This window comes from Scyliorhinus canicula, chromosome 8 (genome assembly GCF_902713615.1).
Source record: "Scyliorhinus canicula chromosome 8, sScyCan1.1, whole genome shotgun sequence".
NCBI classification, from domain to species: domain Eukaryota; kingdom Metazoa; phylum Chordata; class Chondrichthyes; order Carcharhiniformes; family Scyliorhinidae; genus Scyliorhinus; species Scyliorhinus canicula.
The window spans coordinates 92,113,623-92,136,086 of NC_052153.1; the positions used below are offsets into that span (position 1 = coordinate 92,113,623).

Here is a 22,464-nt window from a genome sequence, read left to right on the forward strand (position 1 = left end):
TGACTATGATTTAGTGGCCATTACTGAAACATGGTTAAAGGATGGTCACGACTGGGAGTTAAATATCCGAGGGTATCAAACTGTTCGGAAGGACAGAGTGGATGGTAAGGGAGGTGGTGTTGCACTGTTATTTAAGGATGACATCCGGGCAATAGTAAGGGATGACATCGGTGCTATGGAGGTTAAGGTTGAATCCATTTGGGTGGAAATCAGGAATAGTAAGGCGAAAAAGTCACTGATAGGAATAGTCTATCGGCCACCAAATAGTAACGAGATGGTGGGGCAGGCAATAAACAAAGAAATAACTGATGCATGTAGAAATGGTACAGCAGTTATCATGGGGGATTTTAATCTACATGTCGATTGGTTTAACCAGGTCGGTCAAGGCAACCGTGAGGAGGAGTTTATAGAATGTATCCGCGATAGTTTCCTAGAACAGTATGTAATGGAACCTACGAGGGAACAAGCGGTCCTAGATCTTGTCCTGTGTAATGAGACAGGATTGATTCATGATCTCATAGTTAGGGATCCTCTCGGAAGGAGCGATCACAATATGGTGGAATTTAAAATACAGATGGAGGGTGAGAAAGTAAAATCAAATACTAATGTTTTGTGTTTAAACAAAGGAGATTACAAGGGGATGAGAGAAGAACTAGCTAAGGTAGACTGGGAGCTAAGACTTTATGGTGGTACAGTTGAGGAACAGTGGAGAACCTTCCAAGCGATTTTTCACAGTGCTCAGCAAAGGTTTATACCAACAAAAAGGAAGGACGGAAGAAAAAGGGAAAATCGACCGTGGATATCTAAGGAAATAAGGGAGAGTATCAAATTGAAGGAAAAAGCATATAAAGTGGCAAAGATTGCTGGGAGATTAGAGGACTGGGAAATCTTTAGGGGGCAACAGAAATCTACTAAAAAAGCTATAAAGAAGAGTAAGATAGAGTATGAGAGTAAACTTGCTCAGAATATAAAAACAGACAGTAAAAGTTTTTACAAATATATAAGACAAAAAAGAGTGGCTAAGGTAAATATTGGTCCTTTAGAGGATGAGAAGGGAGTTTTAATAATGGGAAATGAGGAAATGGCTGAGCAACTGAACAGGTTTTTTGGGTCGGTCTTCACAGTGGAAGACACAAATAACATGCCAGCGACTGATAGAAATGAGGCTATGACAGGTGAGGACCTTGAGAGGATTGTTATCACTAAGGAGGGAGTGATGGGCAAGCTAATGGGGCTAAAGGTAGACAAGTCTCCTGGCCCTGATGGAATGATCCCAGAGTGCTAAAAGAGATGGCTAGGGAAATTGCAGATGCACTAGTGATAATTTACCGAAATTCACTAGACTCTGGGGTGGTCCCGGTGGATTGGAAATTAGCAAACGTGACGCCACTGTTTAAAAAAGGAGGTAGGCAGAAAGCAGGAAATTATAGGCCAGTGAGTTTAACTTCGGTAATAGGGAAGATGCTGGAATCTATCATCAAGGAAGAAATTGCGAGGCATCTGGATAGAAATTGTCCCATTGGGCAGACGCAGCATGGGTTCGTAAAAGGCAGGTCATGCCTAACTAATTTAGTGGAATTTTGTGAGGACATTACCAGTGCAGTAGATAACGGGGAGCCGATGGATGTGGTATATCTGGATTTCCAGAAAGCCTTTGACAAGGTGCCACACAAAAGTTTGCTGCATAAGATAAAGATGCATGGCATTAAGGGTAAAGTAGTAGCATGGATAGAGGATTGGTTAATTAATAGAAAGCAAAGAGTTGGGATAAATGGGTGTTTCTCTGGTTGGCAATCAGTAGCTAGTGGTGTCCCTCAGGGATCCGTGTTGGGCCCACAATTGTTCACAATTTACATTGATGATTTGGAGTTGGGGACCAAGGGCAATGTGTCCAAGTTTGCAGATGACACTAAGATGAGTGGTAAAGCGAAAAGTGCAGAGGATACTGGAAGTCTGCAGAGGGATTTGGATAGGTTAAGTGAATGGGCTCGGGTCTGGCAGATGGAATACAATGTTGACAAATGTGAGGTTATCCATTTTGGTAGGAATAACAGCAAACGGGATTATTATTTAAACGATAAAATATTAAAGCATGCCGCTGTTCAGAGAGACTTGGGTGTGCTAGTGCATGAGTCACAGAAGGTTGGTTTACAAGTGCAACAGGTGATTAAGAAGGCAAATGGAATTTTGTCCTTCATTGCTAGAGGGATGGAGTTTAAGACTAGGGAGGTTATGTTGCAATTGTATAAGGTGTTAGTGCGGCCACACCTGGAGTATTGTGTTCAGTTTTGGTCTCCTTACTTGAGAGAGGACGTGCTGGCGCTGGAGGGTGTGCAGAGGAGATTCACTAGGTTAATCCCAGAGCTGAAGGGGTTGGATTATGAGGAGAGGTTGAGTAGACTGGGACTGTACTCGTTGGAATTTAGAAGGATGAGGGGGGATCTTATAGAAACATTTAAAATTATGAAGGGAATAGATAGGATAGATGCGGGCAGGTTGTTTCCACTGGCGGGTGACAGCAGAACTAGGGGGCATAGTCTCAAAATAAGGGGAAGTAGATTTAGGACTGAGTTTAGGAGGAACTTCTTCACCCAAAGGGTTGTGAATCTATGGAATTCCTTGCCCAGTGAAGCAGTTGAGGCTCCTTCATTACATGTTTTTAAGGTAAAGATAGATAGTTTTTTGAAGAATAAAGGGATTAAGGGTTATGGTGTTCGGGCCAGAAAGTGGAGCTGAGTCCACAAAAGATCAGCCATGATCTAATTGAATGGCGGAGCAGGCTCGAGGGGCCAGATGGCCTACTCCTGCTCCTAGATCTTATGTTCTTATGACAATCTGAAAACTGTGTTAACCATGGCACCAGTGTTGGCAACACCTAATTATGGGCAGCAACACCAGGGACCCGGGTTCAATTCCAACCTCGGGTGACAGTCTGAGTGGATTTTGCACTTTCTCCCTGTGTCTGTATGGGTTTCCTCTAGATGCTCTGATTTCCTCCCACAGTCCAACGATGTGCAGGTTAGGTGGATTGGCCATGTTAAATTGTCTCTTAGTGTCCGAAGTTAAGGTGGAGTTCCTGGATTATGGGGATAGGGTGGAGGAATTGGACCTATGTAGGTTGCTCTTTCAGGATTGGTGCAGACTGGAAGGGCCAAATTGCCTCCTTCTGCACTTTCGGGACTCAGGCAATTGATGCGAGTGATATGGCCAGTTGTGCTGTAATGTTGCAGAAAAATGACGAAAGAATAGAAAGGCCTCTTGATTATTTTTCTTGGAAATTAAATGTTAATTAAAAGAAATATTCTACCATCAAGCAGGAGACGTTGGGTGAGATTCTCCGGTTGGTGATGCCGAAATTGCGTTCGGCGATCGGCCAGAGAATCAAAGGTCCTGACCAAATTGGGAGTGGCGCCGCTTTCGTGATGCTCTGCCTCATGCAAAGCAGCGTATTCGGAAAGTACGGCGCGCGACACATCGACGGCCTCATGACATTGACTGAGGCCCGGCCCCTGCTGCTCCATCCAGGACCGAGCAAGTTACCGATGGCGTGGGTCTCTCATGGTCTCACCCGTTGGGAACTCGGCGTGGTGGGCTGCGGACCCAGTCCAGCGCACCATAGTTGGAGGAGGACCGATCCATGGGCTGGGGGGAAATTACCAGGGCCTGGGGCCACTTTGGGTTTGTGGTTCGGGGCGCATGAGCCGGCCAAAGTGGGGGCACTATTTTGTAGGCCAGGTACACGAGGGCTGGTGCCATGTTGCATGGCGCTGCCGCTGCAGGCCACCGCCATGCGCATGCATGGCCACGGGCCTGGCAATTCTCTAGGCCGTATTGGCAGCTAGAGCTGGGTGCTCTACGCTGCCGGCATGCTAGCCCCAGCTACACAGAAGATCGGTGGCCGTTTTGCGTCAAATTTTCAGGCAGAAAATGCCACCGTTCCCATGCCAACGTGAGAACATGGCCTCAGAATCAGAGAATCCAGCCCATTGAGTTTGGTATTGGCATGACAACATTTTGACATTTATGTTGCTAATAATTCACCAGAGACAATGAACATACGGACCATAATCTATTAAAGTTTTTGGAAAAGTTTAAGGATCGAAATGCAAGACTGTTTAAATGAAGTTTGTTGCTACAGTCATTTAACTTAAAAATTATACATGTGACAGGAAGAGAAAATCTGATTGCAGATGCTTTATCACAACTTTGAAAAGACTGGAACTTTCGAAGGTGGAAAAGAAATGGACAATATTCATGTTTAAATTTGCATGCTGAGCTGTAATATATGTATCTTATGGAGTATTAGTTGTGTTTAGTTGTGTAATGGTTAGAGTTGAGAGGCTTTGGGAAAGAAAGCCATATTTTTTTTCCTGCGGGTTCATTTGTTTAAGAGGCAAAGTGCAATGAATGTGGGAATTTCAGATATATTTTACGACATGTATTTGATTCAGTAAGGGTTAAACTCCTGGGTTAGTGTGCATGGCTGGTGCAGTAGTGCTTTAAAAAATCCTGGTTTGCAAGACAGCTGGGCTTTTTGGGCCCAGATGTGCAATTAAAGCATCATAAAAGTTCGGGCTAATGGACTTTTATTTATATTCAGAGGGTTCCCTGCAGAGTAGTTACTTGGAGACATTGGGTGGTATTCTCGATTGGAGCAATCCTCCACTTCGCCGGTAGCGTACTCATGCCCACGGATTTCCCAATGGCATGGGGTGGCCACAACAGGAAATCCCATTGGCCGGCTGCTGGGATGGAGGATCTCGCTGCGGCCATGGGTGCACCATGCCAGAAAACAGGCCCGGCGGGACAGGGAATCCTTCCCATTGTGTTGTTTTGTAAGATGGTGCAGTTAATAGGAGAGGCCATGGTTTGAGGCAGTCAGGTGTTAAGGTTTTCCAGAATTTTAAGTATTTGGTTGGAAGGTGAGGTGAGAAGGTTTCTGAAGAAATACAACCGAGATTCTGCAGTATTCTGACACAGTCTCTTTCTTCCAAGCAGGTACAAAAGATCTCTCTTTCTCTAAGTGGAGTATTTAAACATCTCTTTACAACAGGTATTTCTGAGTGCTAACTGTATTTAAAAGTGGTTTGGGATCTGAGTTTGTTTTGTTGTTTGAGTGTGAATAAAGATAGCAGTTAAAGGTTATTGTGTCACAGTATTGATTAGTATTGTTTAAGGGGTAATTGATGGATTGGATTGGATTGGATTGGATTTGTTTATTGTCACGTGTACCGAGGTACAGTGAAAAGTATTTTTCTGCAAGCAGCTCAACAGATCATTAAGTACATGGGAAGAAAAGGTAATAAAAGAAAATACATAATAGGGCAACACAAGATATACAATGTAATTACATAAGCACTGGCATTGGATGACGCATACAGGGTGTAGTGTTAATGAGGTCAGTCAATAAGAGGGTCATTTTCTTGTGTGATGTCAAGGATATTTAATACTCTGTTAGTAATAAAGTTTGTTTTAATATACCATATCCCTATTTTGCGTGAAATCGCTCCTGGAGCGAGATATCCTTTCCTCACAGTCTTAAAAAATTAAAATTAAATATTCCGGTTTCTGTCCAGTATCCTAGCCACTGTTGGGGTCTGGACTGGGATCATAATAGTGAGCAAAGTTATAGTTCATGGAATAAAAGGGGCAGTAGCAATATGAATATGAAATTGGATAAGTCACAGGCAACAAAGATTAATGGTTAATGGATGTTTTTCAGGCTAAATGAAGGTTTGTAGTCGAATATCCCAGGGGTCAGTGTTGGGATCCTTGCTTTTCCAGATATGAACTAATGGCTAAGACAGTGGTGTATTGGGCACAATTTCAAAGTTTCCAGATGATACAAAACATGTAAACTGTGAGTGTAGTGTACAACTTCAAAAGGATATAGACAAGTTGATGGGGTGGGTGGGCAGGTGGTAGAGTTCAATATAGTGAAATGTGAAATGATTAATTTTGGTGGAAGAATATAGAGAGATAATATAAAATAATAGGTACAATTCTAAATGTGGAGCAGATGGAACTGGGTGTATATGCGCATAAGTGATTGAAGGTGGTAGGACAGGTTGACAGAGTGGGTTGAATGGCCTCTTTCTGTGCTGTAACAATTCTGTGATTCTAGTGGCATTGTTGCTAGGTTCTCGGATCCAGACTCCAAGAGTTGGTTGTTCAGGCGCTTTGCCCCCAAGTGCAAATGAGGGTGCAGCTTCCCTTTAAGGTACAACCTATCTTTACAAGAGATTGGCTGGTCTACAAGATTGGCCAACAATACTCCGACTATGTAGAGAGTCTTCAGGCAACTTCAATGAGTAGGAAGCAGGGAGGAAGCTACTTGTGCCAATGCTACAATCATACTGATGAAGTTTTTTTGTTATTGATTCATGGGATCCAGACATCGATGGCTAGGCCAGCATTTATTACCCATCCTGAATTTCTGTTGAGAAGATGGTGGTGAGCTACCTTCTTGAACTGCTGCAGTCCATTTGGTGTAGGTACATCCATACTGCTGTTCGGAAGGGAGTTCCAGGATTTTGACCCAGCGACAGTGAAGGAATGGCAATATTTTTCTAAGTTAGGATGGTGGGTGGCTTGGAGGGAAAGCTCCAGGTGGTAATGTTCCCAAGTGGTAATGTCTGCTATCCTTGTTCGTCTATTTGGTAGCAGTTGTGGATTTGGAAGGTGCTACCTAATGAACTTTGGTGAATTCCTGCAATGCATCTTGTAGATCGTATATACTGCTGTCACTGAGTTGGTGATGGAGGGAGTGAATGCTTGTGAATGGAGTGCTAATCAAGTGGGCAGCTTTGCCCTCGATTGTGTCAACAATTTCCATGTTGTTGGAGCTGCACTCATCCATACAAGTGGAGAGTATTCCATCACACTCCTGACTTGTGCCTCGGAGGTGGTGGATAGGCTTTGGGGAATCAGGAGATGAGTTGATCACCACAGGATTCCTAGCCTCTGACCTGCTCTTGCAGCCGCAGTATTGATATGGCTAGTTCAGTTCAGTTTCTGGTCAATGCTAATTGGCAGGATGTTGACAGTAAGGGATTCAATGATAGTAATGCCATTGAATGTCAAGGGGCAATTGTTAGATTATCTCTTGCTGGAAATGGTACTTCTTTGGTGCAAATGTAACTTGCCACTTATCATGCATAATCAGAAAAAGAAAAAAATCTGCCCAGTGACTGCTGCCTGGGAACCATGCCCAAATATGCATTATCCTTTTTCTATGATTGGAAATGAGCTGGAAATAAGTTAATGGATTGGTAGCCTTTAATATTATGCAGCTGCTGGCTGATGTCCTAGTGATATGATGGAGAATGATAGTCTGATTGGCTCTGTTAAAGATGGCAGCAGTGGCTTGCTTGATGCAGACTGGAATACACAACAAAAATCCCTGATAGAGGCCTGGAATTCAGTCAGTGGCAAAAAAGTTCATGGATATGCTGACTTTGTCAGCAACATGATCCTGGTTTAGCATGCATAGGACCTGTTGCAAGAAACTGCAGAAATCCTACTTTTGCTCCACATTTTTCTCCTTCCAAGTCAAGGTGGCTACAGTGGTGCAAAAGAGAGGTTGGTCTCCTAACTTTAGACTAGAGATTCCGTTTGAACGGGCTCTGCTTGGCATTTTGAGGCTTCAGAACTTAGGTTCACCCAGGATCAAACTCTCTAAAGTCCTCTCCAGCATTCAGGACTGGTAATTTCAATTCATTTTCTTTTTCTTTTTCCTTAACTCGTGGGGAAATGTGGAACTTAGCTTAGGGCCCCCTGTATGATTCTTGGTTGCTCGCAGCTGCATTTCAGCAAATAATGTGTGGCTAATTGTCGGTGTCATGAAGTTCCCTAAACTACAAGTAGATCTTCCCCTCTTTCACTGTTAGATCTCTCCGGATGGTGAAGTTGGGTAGCAAATCCAGGGAACTCAGTTCGATTTGTGCTTGTCTTTCTTATTGTGACAGTTTATCCTGTTTATATTTTTGAGTCTGAGGATTAGGCCACTTTTAGTACTTATACCTTATGCCTCATGAATTCTAATGTGAGCATAGTTTTTAGAAGCAGATATCTACAAATTAATGGGAACATTTGTTTAAATTTAAAGGCTGTATACAGTTCTGTGGCCCAAAAAGACAACTAAATGGATACTCCTGCTATAATCCAATTGTGACAATAAGCGATTATTATTATTAATTGTTTTGGTCAGACAAAAGTAGTGCTTTAGGATGCTTATAAGTGGTTTGGTAATGATACAGATGACCTCTTCACTCTGTTAGATGTGTCTGTCTCAATGATGTCATAGAACAAGGCTGAAGAAATTACCTTTTGTTCCCTGGATTCTAAGTTATCCTCACATTGCCATATCCTTCAAATGGCAGACATATATTATGAAGGTTCATAGTAGAGCTTTAACCATTGTTTATAACTCTGCAGCCATCCCACTGATTACATTCTCTCAATATTAATCAGGCCATGCAAAAATTTGACATCCTGTTCAGTAAAAATGCAAAGATAATGATGCCAAATCATACCAATCAGACAACATTGTGCTTTCAATTGCTGTAAGAAAGCAAAAGTAAAATGATTAACAGACATTTGTATGAAGACCAATTATACTTCGGGCCCTAGTCCCCTAAGGGAGTGCCTTAAGCCACGTGTTTCCCGGTACTCCCAGTGACGAGAAACACGTGATTATTCAATGCGATTTGCCTTGAATAAGGGGCCTGAACGGGGAACGCGTAGCCGAGGCCACACTCAGCCCTGTTTTGTACAATGGGAAGCTCCGCTCTCCGGAACTCCCCGTTATAGCAAAAGATCGGGATGCCATTTTTAAATGGTGTGCTGATCTTCCGAGGCCCTTGGAGACTCCAATGAGTGCTGTTCCGTCTGGTCCCTGTTTGTGGGGACTAGTACCAAACAGCGGTCGCCCGAGGACTTTAAGGCAAAGGGATTGAATTCCAAAGCTTCAGCTACCTTGGGAATCTGTACATTAGAGTAAGGCTTACTGCCTCCCTCCAATATGCAGATTTACCAAAACGTGATCCCACTTTGGGCGGGATTCACATTGCAACGTCTCACGAGATTGCGTTGAATCGCATGAGGTGTTGTGAGCCGGGTAGTCCCCGGGGAACGGGGTCTCCCAGCTTTCAAAGGCCATGCTGTGCAGCGGCAAGCTGACTTTACCGGTTCAGCGTGGCCGGTGGATCGCAATATCCTACCTCACAACACGAGGAATAATTTTAAAGACTTGACTGTAGCATGAATGTATTTCCATGATGTAAATCATTGTACAGATCACCTGTACATTAAAAACTCTAATGGGTTATCTAAATCCATTGGTCAGCAAAGAGTTGCAGCGTAACAATTTATGGAAGACTATTTCATTCAGAGATCTGGCTGACTATCAAGCTATCTAAGAGAGACATTCTATGAAGTGATTGGTAATTTTTTTTGCATTCTAATATATCTTATGGGTTCAATTTTCTGAGTATGCACTATAACTATCAAGAAAGCCTTGGCAGATTGCCTTCCAATTCCTGATATTGCACTGGCCAGGCAAAGTTTCCTGTCGGCAGAATACATGTGGAAAATTAGCCCTATAAATCTTGCTTTGTCATCCAGTTCTGAACTCATAAATAAACATGATTTTTTTTTTTTTAGCCTCAATACATCAGTCTGATGGGTGCATGCTTATTGCTCTTCAGACAAGATGGGATGATGTTTGGGTAATCCATGTGATCTTCAGTGCCTGACATGCCACAAGTAGAAAATAATTATTTATGCCTAGGGCATGCTATTCCACTTGTAGCACATATATGGGTGCAAGGTTCAGTTCATAAAATGTTTGATCTGCTTATGGAAACTGCCTTTTCCCCTAAGCATTTAAGCAACAAACTCACATGCCTGTCTCCCTGAAATAATAAAGTGTGGATAATTAGGGGAATGACACAACTCAGAGTTGATTTTTAAAACAATTTCTGTGCAATTGTTCCTTGTATGATTATGGATAAAATAAAAACAATTTATCCTGGACCATCTATTATTTGTAAAATTACATTCTATACAAATTATTTATTTTTTGATTATAATTTGGATAGAAATGGGGAGGGGATGGGATTTATTTTGCTTGTATTGTTACGATATCTGACCACACCCCAACTTTTGTTAGGATAGCGGACGAGAACTACCAAACAATTTTTCAATTTGTAAAACTTTGAGGAAAGGATACTTCACCCCCTGGAGTGATGACTCTGACCAATAGGTATCACTTTATGTTTGTTTTATGTTAAAACAAACTTTAATTTGAAACACAGAATTAACCACTCTAACATCAAAGAAATAGCTTTATAATTAAAAGTTTAATAGTTCTTAAATAAAAGATAAAACTTTAACTTACTATCTACACCTGCCACGAATTCCAATTAAGCAACCCAATACAGTTCAAATGCCACTCATAAAAACATTTAACATGTTTATCTGTGCAGACCTTTGGAGAGAGAGAACCCTTCAGGAACAACCTGAAAATCCTTTTCTCTTGTCAGACTCAAATCCTCTGTCAAATGGCTGTCCACACTGGCCACACTAAATTGACGCCTAGTGTCCAAAAGGTTAGCTGGGGTTACTCGGTTACGGGTATAGGGTGGAGGCATAGTCTTAAATAAGGGGCTCGTTCCAAGGGCTGGTGAAGGCTCGATGGGCGAATGGCCTCCTTCTGCGCTATAAATTCTATTATTCTGTGAACTTAAAATCTGCTGGCACACTGTAAAACTACAGACAGACCTGGCTCCTCCCATTAATTACATCATCTGTATCCTACTGTTGTCCCATAACATGCTGAGCTAGGACTAAGCACCACTCCCTCAAATTATCTACGCCCCAGGGAATATCCTGCAATCAAAACAATTTTCTATTCACTGTAAACAAGTAAATGGTTAAGAACAATGATTACCTCACCTTTTATGAAACCTCAATTACAGCTTTAGTAGTCACACTGACATATGTATTTTAATATAAAATATATAAAATATAAAATTGCTTATTGTCACGAGTAGGCTTCAATGAAGTTACTGTGAAAAGCCCCTAGTCGCCACATTAATAACTTTACTACCACAAATATAACATATAACAGTCTTACATTTATCAAAGTATGCTTCTCATAGCTCTCAGCCTTTTGGGAATCTGGGCTAAGACTGCCGAATTTGGGACAAATTATCGGCAATTGTATTTTGTGGACTCTTGTCCTTTAGAAATTGGAATGATAGCCGTTAGAAATAGACATCTATTTGATCACTTGAGACAATATAATTCTAGAGGTGAAAGGCCTACAATGTGAAATACCATCATGTGTAACTTTAAAAAAATGTTTTATCCAACCGGTCAAGATAATTGAAACAGCTAAGTAGATGATTTATAATTAAAATATGAATGGATGTATACTGGAGCTGCAAAAAATACAATGAACACATCATAAATCTAATATTCTCATGCCACTAAATGCAAGTTACAAAATGCATATTAACGACATAGAAAGGCCACCTTGCCGGTTCCAGGATTTTATAATCCTGGGCTTTACCAATAGGTGCACAGTGTACAAAAGCAAGGAAGGTATATTAATCCTTCTTTAAAAACTGGTATGGCCTCAACTGGAGCATGAGTCCAGTTCTGGGCACCACACACAGGAAGAATGTGAAGGATTAGAGATGTAGAAAAGATTCACGAGAATGGCTCCAAGGATGAGAAACTTCAGTTTTGAAGAAAAATAGGAGACGTTGAGACCGTTCCCCTTGGAGAAGAAAAGGCTAAGAAATTTGATAGAGGTATTCACAATCGTGAAGATCCGGGACAGAGTAGATTAGGAGAATTCTTTCTCATTGGTAGAAGGACCGACAACCAGAGGGATTTAAGGTAATTGGCAAAAGACGCTATGGCAACACAGGGAAAAACTTTTCGCACAACGAATGATTATGGTCTGGAATGCATTGGCTGAGAGTGTGGGGGAGGCAGGTTCAATCAAAGCATTCAAGAGGGATTTGGATCATTATCTGAAAAGAAGAAAGCTTGATGGGCTATGGGGAAAAGGAAGGGTGATGGAACTAGATGAATGACTCTTTCAGAGGGAAGCACAGACGTGATGAGCTGAATGGCCTCTCCGGTGTAGTAATCATTCTATGATTTAAATATCTATGAGTCAAATTGCAGAAGCAAATGTAAATATTTACTCCAGTCCAGGATAAGATATTAATTGTATATCCATGGATGCATCACCATTATTGTTTCAGCTCTATTGGTGAATTAGGCAGCAGTAACAAGAAGCAATCAATACCTTTTCTGTTGTGCTCTACAATTTAATTTAAAGCACTCAAATTAAAGACTGCTGGTTTCAAAACCAGATGAGAGCTGGTATTAGTAAAATATAATTTTCACAGTAATTTACGAAACATTGTTGTGCACCAATTCACTATGACAAAGGTTCAATTTGATTTTTTTCTTCCTTAATTCATTGTCTATTAAATTCTATTCAAATTCTATTTCATGCTTGCAAAACAAATTTTTGATTTTCATCTTTAACTTGCACCATCTTATTTTATAATCAACACAGTGGTTGACATGTAGTAAAATATCAGCTTATGTACAGTTAATAAGTTTACAAATATTAAAATGAATATCCACTACTGTGCAGTTAATAGTTTTATGTATGAGAATGAGGGGCGCGATTCTCCGACCCCCACGCCAGGTGGGAGAATCGCAGGAGTGCCGGGCGATTCACGCCACGCCGCCCTGGCACCCGCACGCGATTCTCCCCCCCCTCCCCCCCAAAATGAAGTGTAGTGTTTTGCGACAGGCCGCTCGGTGAATCGGGCGAGATTGACACGTCACCGCTCCTAGCCCCCCAGTGGGGGGGGGGGGGGGGGGGGAGAATAGGGGGCGAGGAGCGGCCTCCGACGCCGGAGTGAAACACTCCGGTTTTCACTCCGGCGTCGGCACTTTGTCTCCCTTTGGAGCCCGTGGCATCAACACACATGCATGGAGCACCTGACCACTTCAATAGATACTGCAGGTGTCCCCTCCTTGAAAATCTGTGAAACTGCCAGGAAAGCACAAAAGGTTGTTTCGGCCTTTGGTTCAACTTTGGACATTATGAAATATTGCATGAGTAGGGCTTTAGGATGTCCAGTTTGGTCTGGTACATCAGTAGCTGTGCAGATATGCCATCTCCAGTGATTAATAAATGAAGGGACAAACTCTTAAAGATCAAGAGATTTGGGACAAAAGTTATGAGTTGCTCCCCCCCCCCATATAAACCGATGTAGATAAACCTCATTGTGATGGAGATCGTGCTCGCTCTTCCCAATTCACTTTCTTCCTCACAAAAAGAACTCCCAAACTTAGCAGCCTATTTTTCCGATGAACACAGGTCTATTCCAGATAGTTCAGAAGTAAGCACTGAATCCAGAGCTGTAGCGGGTGTTTTTTTTTAACAAAGCTGGATCCTGTCTATCCTCCTCCCTCCCTGTTCTATTGCAGATAACTCTCACGCAGCAACTCCTGAACTCCTGCCAATTGCAGCAACTCTGAGGTGATGTCAGTGAGCTGCACACCGAGCTGTGATTGGTTCCAGGCAGCGCAGCGGCTGCACAGGCGCGGGCTGCTGCTGCTGGGAGCGGTGGGAATGCGCTCTGTCTGACAGGCTCCAGCTGACAGTCTCGAAAGGGTGTTGCTCAGAGGTGACAGCAGCGGAGCGAAACCCGGCTAACACAAGACCCAACTTTCTGCCCAATGCAGAGTTTCAGCCATTAGCAAACAAACGGGAGAGATGGAAGAGTTTTTGCAGCACACCAAGTCCATTCTGGTAAGAGTATTCTCAGATTAGCAGAGTTTTAAAAAAATTAATGAGTTGGTTCAATATAGAGGACTTACCCGATTTACTCTGGTGATCCCAACGAAGTGGCCAAAATGCAATCCTTTGTTAAGGATTGGGTGAGTTGCACTGTAGTTTGTGATTTGCTTTTATACAACAGGCAAAAGTCAATTCAATCCTTTGTGCTTCCAGTAGGCGGGCATTGCTGGCAGCAGACACTCGCCACTTTGTTATCACTGTATACAAACCAACACTTTTAATTCCACTTCACTATCACAAACATTTTAAAAACTCACTGATAGAAAGTGATGTTGCGTCACTGGAATATGCAAACTTTTCTTTATTTTTATACGTCTAGTTGAATTCAGCAAAGTTTAGATACTTTTTGGGTTATAGCATGTTTCATACAGAGAAAGGGGTGGTATTAGAGTTCAATACATGTTGTCAGGTTAGCTATTAAGGCATACGAAAGTCAAGTTTGTCTTTATTATGAGAGAAAGAATTGGGAAAAATCGGGACGGATGCATTGGGGTTGAACACAATGCACCCTCACTACGTATTGGTAGTGCATGAACCCTCTGCAGTCTTGGCGTGATGGAAATATCTATACCGCGGCTGAACTCCGATAATTGCTGGTTGTTGACATGCAGGTTATTCACTGAACTTGGCAATCACTATGAGTTGTGGGACTACAATTCGGCAGGTCCCTCCATCCCCACTTGTATTTCTTGATAAGTAATAGTTTTTTTGGAGTGACAAACTTATAAAAATTACATGTAGGTAGTTGCTTATTGCTGTTTATATTATTCTGTGAGATTTAATTGATTTTTTTTAGGTGGGGGAAACCAGATAAAGAGTATTCCTCAAAATAGCGTGGGAAAAGTTTTAAATCCCAAGTTTCACTGTTTAAAAAATAACACAAATACATAAAATGTAAGGTACTGCTTGAGGGTCAGAAGTATCAGTTTTAAGTAAATTATTTTCTCTCCAAAGTAAATATTTGTACAGTTGATTGTACTTGAGAATTTGGAATCTGTCATTTTAATAATGTCAGCTTCTGCTAACAAGCATAATGCATAAAGAGCAAGTTTGTTTCTGAATGCAAGTCCTCATGCTGATAGTCAAATTAAAATATTTTTTGTTGACTTGGGCCCTGTATTAAAAGTTTGAAGACTAGCAACTTTTTGCGTGGATGTACTTTGAACCTCAGTAAGCAGTTGCCTTGCAATAATAAAAGTAGGTAAGTATCACTGTTTGAAGTAAATATTGACAGAGACAATGTTGCATATAAAATAGGATTGAGCTAGTGTGGTCTAAATTCAATATTGTTGTACTAGTTGTCTTAGCATTAAACAAGCACAATGATATCCAATTCATAAGGGCACGGGCCAGTGCCTGATTTGAATGTGTGGTTGGCCTACTGGTTACAGCATATTATCAGGAATATTCTATGCCAGTGTAGAATAGTAGAAGAAGAAATCGCTTATTATCACAAGTAGGCTTCAAATAAAGTTACTGTGAAAAGCCCCTAGTTGCGACATTCCGGCGCCTGTTTGGGGAGGCTGGTACGGGAATTGAACCGTGCTGCTGGCCTGCCTTGGTCTTTTAAAGCCAGCGATTTAGCTGCAGAAGGAAGCCATTTGGCCCATTGAGTATGCATCGACTCTTTCTAAGAGTGAGTCAGTTAGTTGCATTCCCCTGCTTTTTCCCAAGCCTGATTCCAATATTGAAATGACTCCCTTCTGCTCATTTCCAACCTGGACGGCTACATTTGCACATTTTGACCAGTATTTCTGTGTTCTGAGTGGACTATCTTGCAGATCTTAAAGGAACCACTGGACAACACACAAAAATAGGTCCAAATTCCTCTGAAATGTACTTTTTTGGAGTCAGAAAGAGAAGGACTACCTCCCCCGGCCCGACAAAACAAATTCCGGCTGCTGTTGGCTCACCTTTGTCCTCCATCCTGGACTTACCTGCAGACATTGATATTGACCAAATTGGTTGTGTCCTAACAGATGAGTACCATTGGAGTGCCTGGTTGGTTCTCGCAGCTTGTCTGAATTATGATGAAAAAGTCAAAAGAGATGTTTAGTACAGACCTTGAATCTCGGCCTGATTAGTTCAGTTGGCTAAGAGCATAATCCTTCTTTACAGTGATGGTACTGGGTCATTCCCCATCCCAGCTGCAGTTGTTCTTGGTGTCTGCTTCTTCACCTCGTTACATTGTGATATCACAGCAGAGAGATGTGTGGCGAGCCATGATTAGCAACCTTAGCAATGATTAGCAATCTGTGTGGCGTTTGCATGTTGTCCCCGTGTCTGCATGGTTTTCCTTCGGGTACTCTGGTTTCTTCCCACAGTCCAAAGATTTGCAGGTGAGGTGGATTGGCCATGCTAAAATTTCCCCTTAGTGTCCAGAGATGTGCAGTTTAGTTATGGGGTTACGGGGGTCGGGAGGTGTGGACTGTGGAGTGGCTCGTTCAAAGTGTCAATGCAAACACGAATGCTGAATGGCCTCTAAGAGTATTCTATTCTATAACAAGAATGCTGCACAATGAGAGAGAGAAATTGTGTTTTTTGTCCAATCTTAGTATCTAAAAAAAGAAAACAGGTTTTACCCAAATAACAACCTTAATTCCAATGGTTAACACATCTTCAGAAGCGGATTGACCTGTGCCTTACAAACAACTATTGTTTTTACATTTTGGATTGTTAGCACTTCTTGGACTGGATTCTCCATTATTGGAACTATGTCCCCACGCTGGCGTCAAAACGGTAAAGTTTTACCCCTGAAAATCCTGGATCCAGGAGCGCCCAGGATGGGAACAGACCATTGGACTCAGCCCAACCTGCCTCAGCAAGCCCCTGCCCACGACCCAGGACCCCCGAAATGGCGGAGACGCCGCGTGAGGACCCGAACGTGCTGCAAGGTGCAAGAACGCCGGGACACATCCGGATCGCAAACATGCCTCCCTAGCAACCCCTCTACCTCAACCAGTACCCGGGACCCTGCCAGACGTGACCTCGGAAACGTAAACAGCGCCCTGGTCCCCTCCAGCACCCTGGACCCTGCCAGACGCAACCACCTACATTCCACAAGGTCAGACTTCTCCCATCGGATCCCAGGATCATCCAGCCGCAGCTGCCAACTGAGGAAGCGAGGGAAACGCGGTGGTCTGCAGGTGAGACTGAAGCAACGCGGTTTCAAGACCCCTCTCCGCAGCATACTCCTGGCAAACGTCCAAGCGATCGAAAACAAGCTGGATGAACTTAACACCAGACTTACCTCTCAGAGGGAAGTAAGAGACTGCTGTATGCTCTGTTTCACAGAGACATGGCTCACCCCCGCCTCACTGGACTGTGCCATACAACCTGATGGCTTCTCTATTCACCGGGCGGACCACACCGCGTCACCAGGCAAACCAAAGGGTGGAGGGGTTTGCCTCCTCATCAACTCCTCCTGGTGCTTAGATGTGGTGACTCTGGCGACCGACTGCTCCCTGGATCTGGAATACATGACCGTGAAGTGCCGCCCATACTATCTTCCACGTGAGTTCACGTAAGCCATTATCACAGTGGTCTACAACCCACCCCAGGCAGAAATGAGGAAGGCCCTGGATGAACTGTACACAGTTGTAAACAACTATGAAACAGAACATCCAGAGTCCTTGTTCATCGTGGCCGGAGACTTCAACAAGGCGAACCTCAAGAGTGTACTGCCAAAATTCCACCAGCACATCTCTTGTCCCAAGAGGTGCTACAACATTCTTGACCACTGCTACTCAAAAATCAAGGGCGCCAACCGTTCCATCCCCCGACTGCACTTTGGGAAATCAGACCATAAGACGGTGCTCCTTCTCCCGGCTTACAAGCAGAAACTCAAGCGGGAGAATCCAGCTGAGAAGGTCGTGCAGTGCTGGTCCGAGGTAACAGAAGAGCTCTTACGTGACTGCTTAGAGACAGTGGACTGGTCCATATTTAAGAACTCAGCGACCAACTTAAATGAGTATGCCACCACCGTCACAGACTTCATCAGCAAATGTGTGGACGACTGCGTGCCAAAGAAACCAGTACGTACATTCCCCAACTGGAAACCATGGCTCAATCGTGAGATTGACTCCCTTCTGAAGGACAGATCTGAGGCGTTCAAGTAAGACGACCCGACCTATACAAAAAAATCCAGGTACGACCTCCCCAAAGCCATCCGAGATGCCAAGAGAGAATATCAAACCAAGCTAGAGTCACAGGCAGACTCTCGGCGATTGTGGCAAGGACTATACAACATAACGGGCTACAAAGCAAAGCCGAGCAGTATCTCCGGCGGCAGCGCACCCCTCCCCGATGAACTCACTGCATTCTATTCTCGGTTCGAGCAGGTAATCAACAATCTGCTGTCGAGTGCCTCAGCAGCCCATAACTCACCCATACCCACCATCACAGTTTCCAAAGTCAGATCGGCCTTCCTGAACGTGAACCCTCAGAAGGCGACGGGCCCGGACGGGATCCCTGGTCGTGCACTCAGAGCCTGCGCGGACCAGCTGGCAGAGGTATTCGCGGACATCTTTAACCTATCCCTACTCCACTCCGAGGTCTCCACCTACTTCAAGAAGACCACCATCATACCAGTGCCAAAGAAGAACCAGGCAACGTGCCTCAATGACTACCATCCAGTGGCCCTGACGTCTGTCGTAATGAAGTGCTTCGAGAGGTTGATCATGAAGCGCATTACCTCCATACTCCCAGAACACCTTGATCTGCTGCAATTCGCATATCGTCGCAACCGGTCCACAGCAGATGCCATTTCCCTGGCCCTACACTCATCCCTAGAGCATCTCGAAAACAAGGACTGCTACATCAGACTCCTATTTATTGACTACAGCTCTGCCTTCAACACCATAATCCCAGCCAAGCTCATATCAAAGCTCCAAAACCTAGGACTTGGTTCCCCACTCTGCAACTGGATCCTCGATTTTCTGACCAACAGACCACAATCAGTAAGAAGGAACAACAACACCTCCTACACAATAGTCCTCAATACCGGGGCCCCGCAAGGCTGCATACTTAACCCCCTACTCTACTCCCTGTACACACACGACTGCGTGGCAAAATTTGGTTCCAACTCCATCTACAAGTTTGCTGACGATATGACCATAGTGGGCTAGATCTCGAATAATGACGAGTCGGAATACAGGAGGGAGATAGAGAACCTAGTGGAGTGGTGTAACGACAACAATCTCTCCCTCAATGCCAGTAAAACTAAAGAACTGGTCATTGACTTCAGGAAGCAAAGTACTGTACACACCCCTGTCAGCATCAACGGAGCCGAGGTGGAGATGGTTAGCAGTTTCAAATTCCTAGGGGTGCGCATCTCCAAAAATCTGTCCTGGTCCACTCATGTCGACGCTGCCACCCAGAAAGCACAACAGCACCTATACTTCCTCAGGAAACTAAGGAAATTTGGCATGTCCACATTAACTCTTACCAGCTTTTACAGATGCACTATAGAAAGCATCCTATCGGGCTGCATCACAGCCTGGTATGGCAACTGCTCGGCCCAGGACCGCAAGAAACTTCAGAGAGTCGTGAACACCGCCCAGTCCATCACACGAACCTACCTCCCATCCATTGACTCCATGTACACCTCCCGCTGCCTGGGGAAAGCGGGCAGCATAATCAAAGACCCCTCCCACCCGGCTTACTCACTCTTCCAACTTCTTCCATCGGGCAGGAGATGCAGAAGTCTGAGAACACGCACGAACAGACTCATAAACAGCTTCTTCCCCGCTGTTACCAGACTCCTAAATGACCCTCTTATGGACTGACCTCATTAACACTACACCCTGTATGCTTCATCCGATGCCGGCGCTTATGTAGTTACATTGTATAACTTGTGTTGCCCTTTTATGCATTTTCTTTTATTCCCTTTTCTACCCATGTATTTAATGATCTGTTGAGCTGCTCGCAGAAAAATACTTTTCACTGTACCTCGGTACACGTGACAATTAACAAATCCAATCCAGATGATGTGTCTGCTGCTGCAATCCAATCCAAAGGGACGCGAATTCCCAGCCCTGCAGTGGACCCGGAGTGGATCTCGCAGCTTTTGCTGCAGACACGGGCCCCCGCACGTCCAGGTCAGAAGCCATGCATGCGTGTCCATGGTGAACACGGATCGTGGAGCTAGACCCACAAAAGAGACCCCCCGGTTGGCTGCACGCCCGACCCTCAAACCCCGCACAGACATTCCCCGGCTGCCTATAAGGCCTCCCCCGGCCTCCGATCGGCCCACCCCCGACCAGGGTGGGCGTGGACTGAGTCCGCAGCCGCCGTGTGAGTATCCTGACCAGCGAGAGCACATTAGTTCCATGCCGTCTGCACTTCGGCCGGTCGGGGATGGAGAATGTCGGAGCGGGCCCCTATCAATGGCCCCAGGTAGGTCCTCGGTGGCATATTCCCCAAATACGCAGCTTTTCAGTGCCTGCAGAATTGATGAACCGGCACAGGTCTAGATTGCTTGCGGGAACATGTATTCTCCGCCCCGGCGCCAGCCGTGATTTCGGCACGAGGGTGCAGAGAATCCAGCCGTTGATTTTTCTTTTTTTTTTTGGAATAATAATTTGTTGAAGGAGTCCTTTATACAATTTGGCAGGTATTTTTGGGAAAGTAGTTACAGTCTGCTACTATCAGACTACAGTGTCCCCAGAGATCATGGTTGTTGATTGCCACAGTTGATGAACTGTCGCGGTCCGTGGATGGGTTGAGGGATGGTGTAGAATGGGTCGCCAAAAGATCACCAAAACTGATGCCCAGAGATCGTCTCATCATTTCTTTCCATTTTCTCTCCAGCTAAATTCTCACTGCAGTATAATGCATGACCACATGAGGCTAATGTGGAAGCCACTGCCATAGACTTCCTTGCCTCTTTGGGCCACAGTATAATTGGGCAGTTTGCAATCAGTGACCTGTAAAATTCCCTTTGGGTGGCATTTCCTGCTACTGTGTTCAGGTTCGAGACCTGTATTATTTCTTGAGTTCAGTGTGTCACTAACAAACACCGTGCGTCCTTTGACATTCCCTGAGTTAACCCGGATGTGTAGCCTCCTTCATGTCTGCAAGCCCCTAGTCCACTCCTTCCACTTCCGAATTGTCTCCATCTCTGCCGTGTGGCTACATTCAGCTGGATTGGTTCCTGTACCGCAAAGACAATTGCTTCCAGCTATCGGGACTTCAATTGTTCGCCAAGGATGGCATTAGCTGGCGACTAAACGACACTCTTGTATACAAGAGCCGGTAAAATGTTGCAGGTGTATGGAACGGAATGCGACTGCACGTTTTGCATATTGGTTAGCTGAGTTCTGAGCAGCATTGTTTTGTTTTAGCATCCGTTCAGTCTGTTACATAATTACCTGGGAAACGGTACTAACAGGCGTCCAGTGACATTCTGTCTGACCGTGTCTTTATTTCAGCAGATAGGACTCCTGTTTCTGAAGTGGAAGTTTTAAGTTTAATTTCCTATCCGAGGTCATGTTAGGTTTTGAGCAAGTGAACATGACTTTGTTAAAACTATGTAATATTGAGCCTGTTAATCTTTCCAGCCCTTGCATGCAATTCTCCAAATTCCCCCCGCTCAGGGGCTGGTTGCTGGGCGACAGGGGTTACCCGTTGCGGTCGTGGCTGATGACGCCTATATGGAGGCCACAGTCCGATGCGGAGACCCGCTATAATGAGGCCCATGCTGCAACCAGGGGTGTTGTGGAGAGGTGCTTTGGCCTCCTGAAAATGAGGTTTCGGTGCCTGGACCGCTCTGGAGGGGCCCTGCAGTACCACCCAGACAGGGCTGGGCGCATAGTTGTGCTCTGCTGCGTCTTGCACAACATTGCCCAGCAGAGGGGCGAGGTCCTGGAGGAGGATGCACAGGGGACACATAGTTGTGCACTGACACAACCTGGAGGCAGGATATGGCCGGGAGGCTGCACGATGACACCGGCTAGGAGAGCGAGCACGCGACGCGTTGATCGCCGCACGTTTCACAAACTAGGGGAAGGGCATCACTGAGCAAGGCACTTGCACCACGGATTGCGCACAACTGCACCACCCAGCACCCCTCACTTACCGCAACATCACACAACCCTACTGCCCACACCGCCATTCTCACAGCACCTTACACCTGCGGCACATCGGGAATGTTTTAACACTGTTGCTTGTGTCGGCAGGTGTGATGAGTGCCATGTTGAATGATGACAACCCGCTCTGCGATAATCTGTGAGTTCTGGATCGCTAGACAATGTCTGACTCATGGCCACAGCTACACCCTCCACCTCGTTGGTCCCAGTATGTGTCACGGACAACCCACCACATGGCCATGTGGGGCATCTGGCGTCAGTGTGCAGAGGGCGACAGGGTGTTGGGGGGGGGGGAGAACTCACACCCGATCTCACTGTTGCATGGAACTGCGACCCCCAGCATCACTCGGTCCTCCTCACGACCCCTCAGGCACAGAGGCATCTAGGTTTGGTGTTACAGTGAATTTAATCGTGACATTCACATACAAGTGCCCTAGCCCCTACAACTAAGGTGTGCCCTGCACCCATGCCAACTTA

The 22,464-nt window shown here is 44.7% G+C and overlaps 1 protein-coding gene across 5 annotated transcripts in view; it reads left to right on the top strand.

The window, feature by feature from the left end:
* The first annotated feature begins 13,673 nt into the window (after positions 1 to 13,673).
* Positions 13,674 to 22,464, top strand: part of LOC119970385 (protein prune homolog 2-like) — a 631,375-nt gene continuing 622,584 nt past the window's right edge. For 2 of the 5 annotated variants that reach the window (XM_038804919.1, XM_038804922.1), the window contains exon 1: positions 13,683 to 13,852. In XM_038804919.1, coding sequence (XP_038660847.1) covers positions 13,817 to 13,852 — 36 coding nt within the window. In that variant the 5' untranslated portion in view covers positions 13,683 to 13,816. Of the gene's footprint in view, positions 13,853 to 22,464 lie in introns of all 5 variants that reach the window. The other 3 variants (XM_038804923.1, XM_038804921.1, XM_038804920.1) reach the window with 3 other exon arrangements.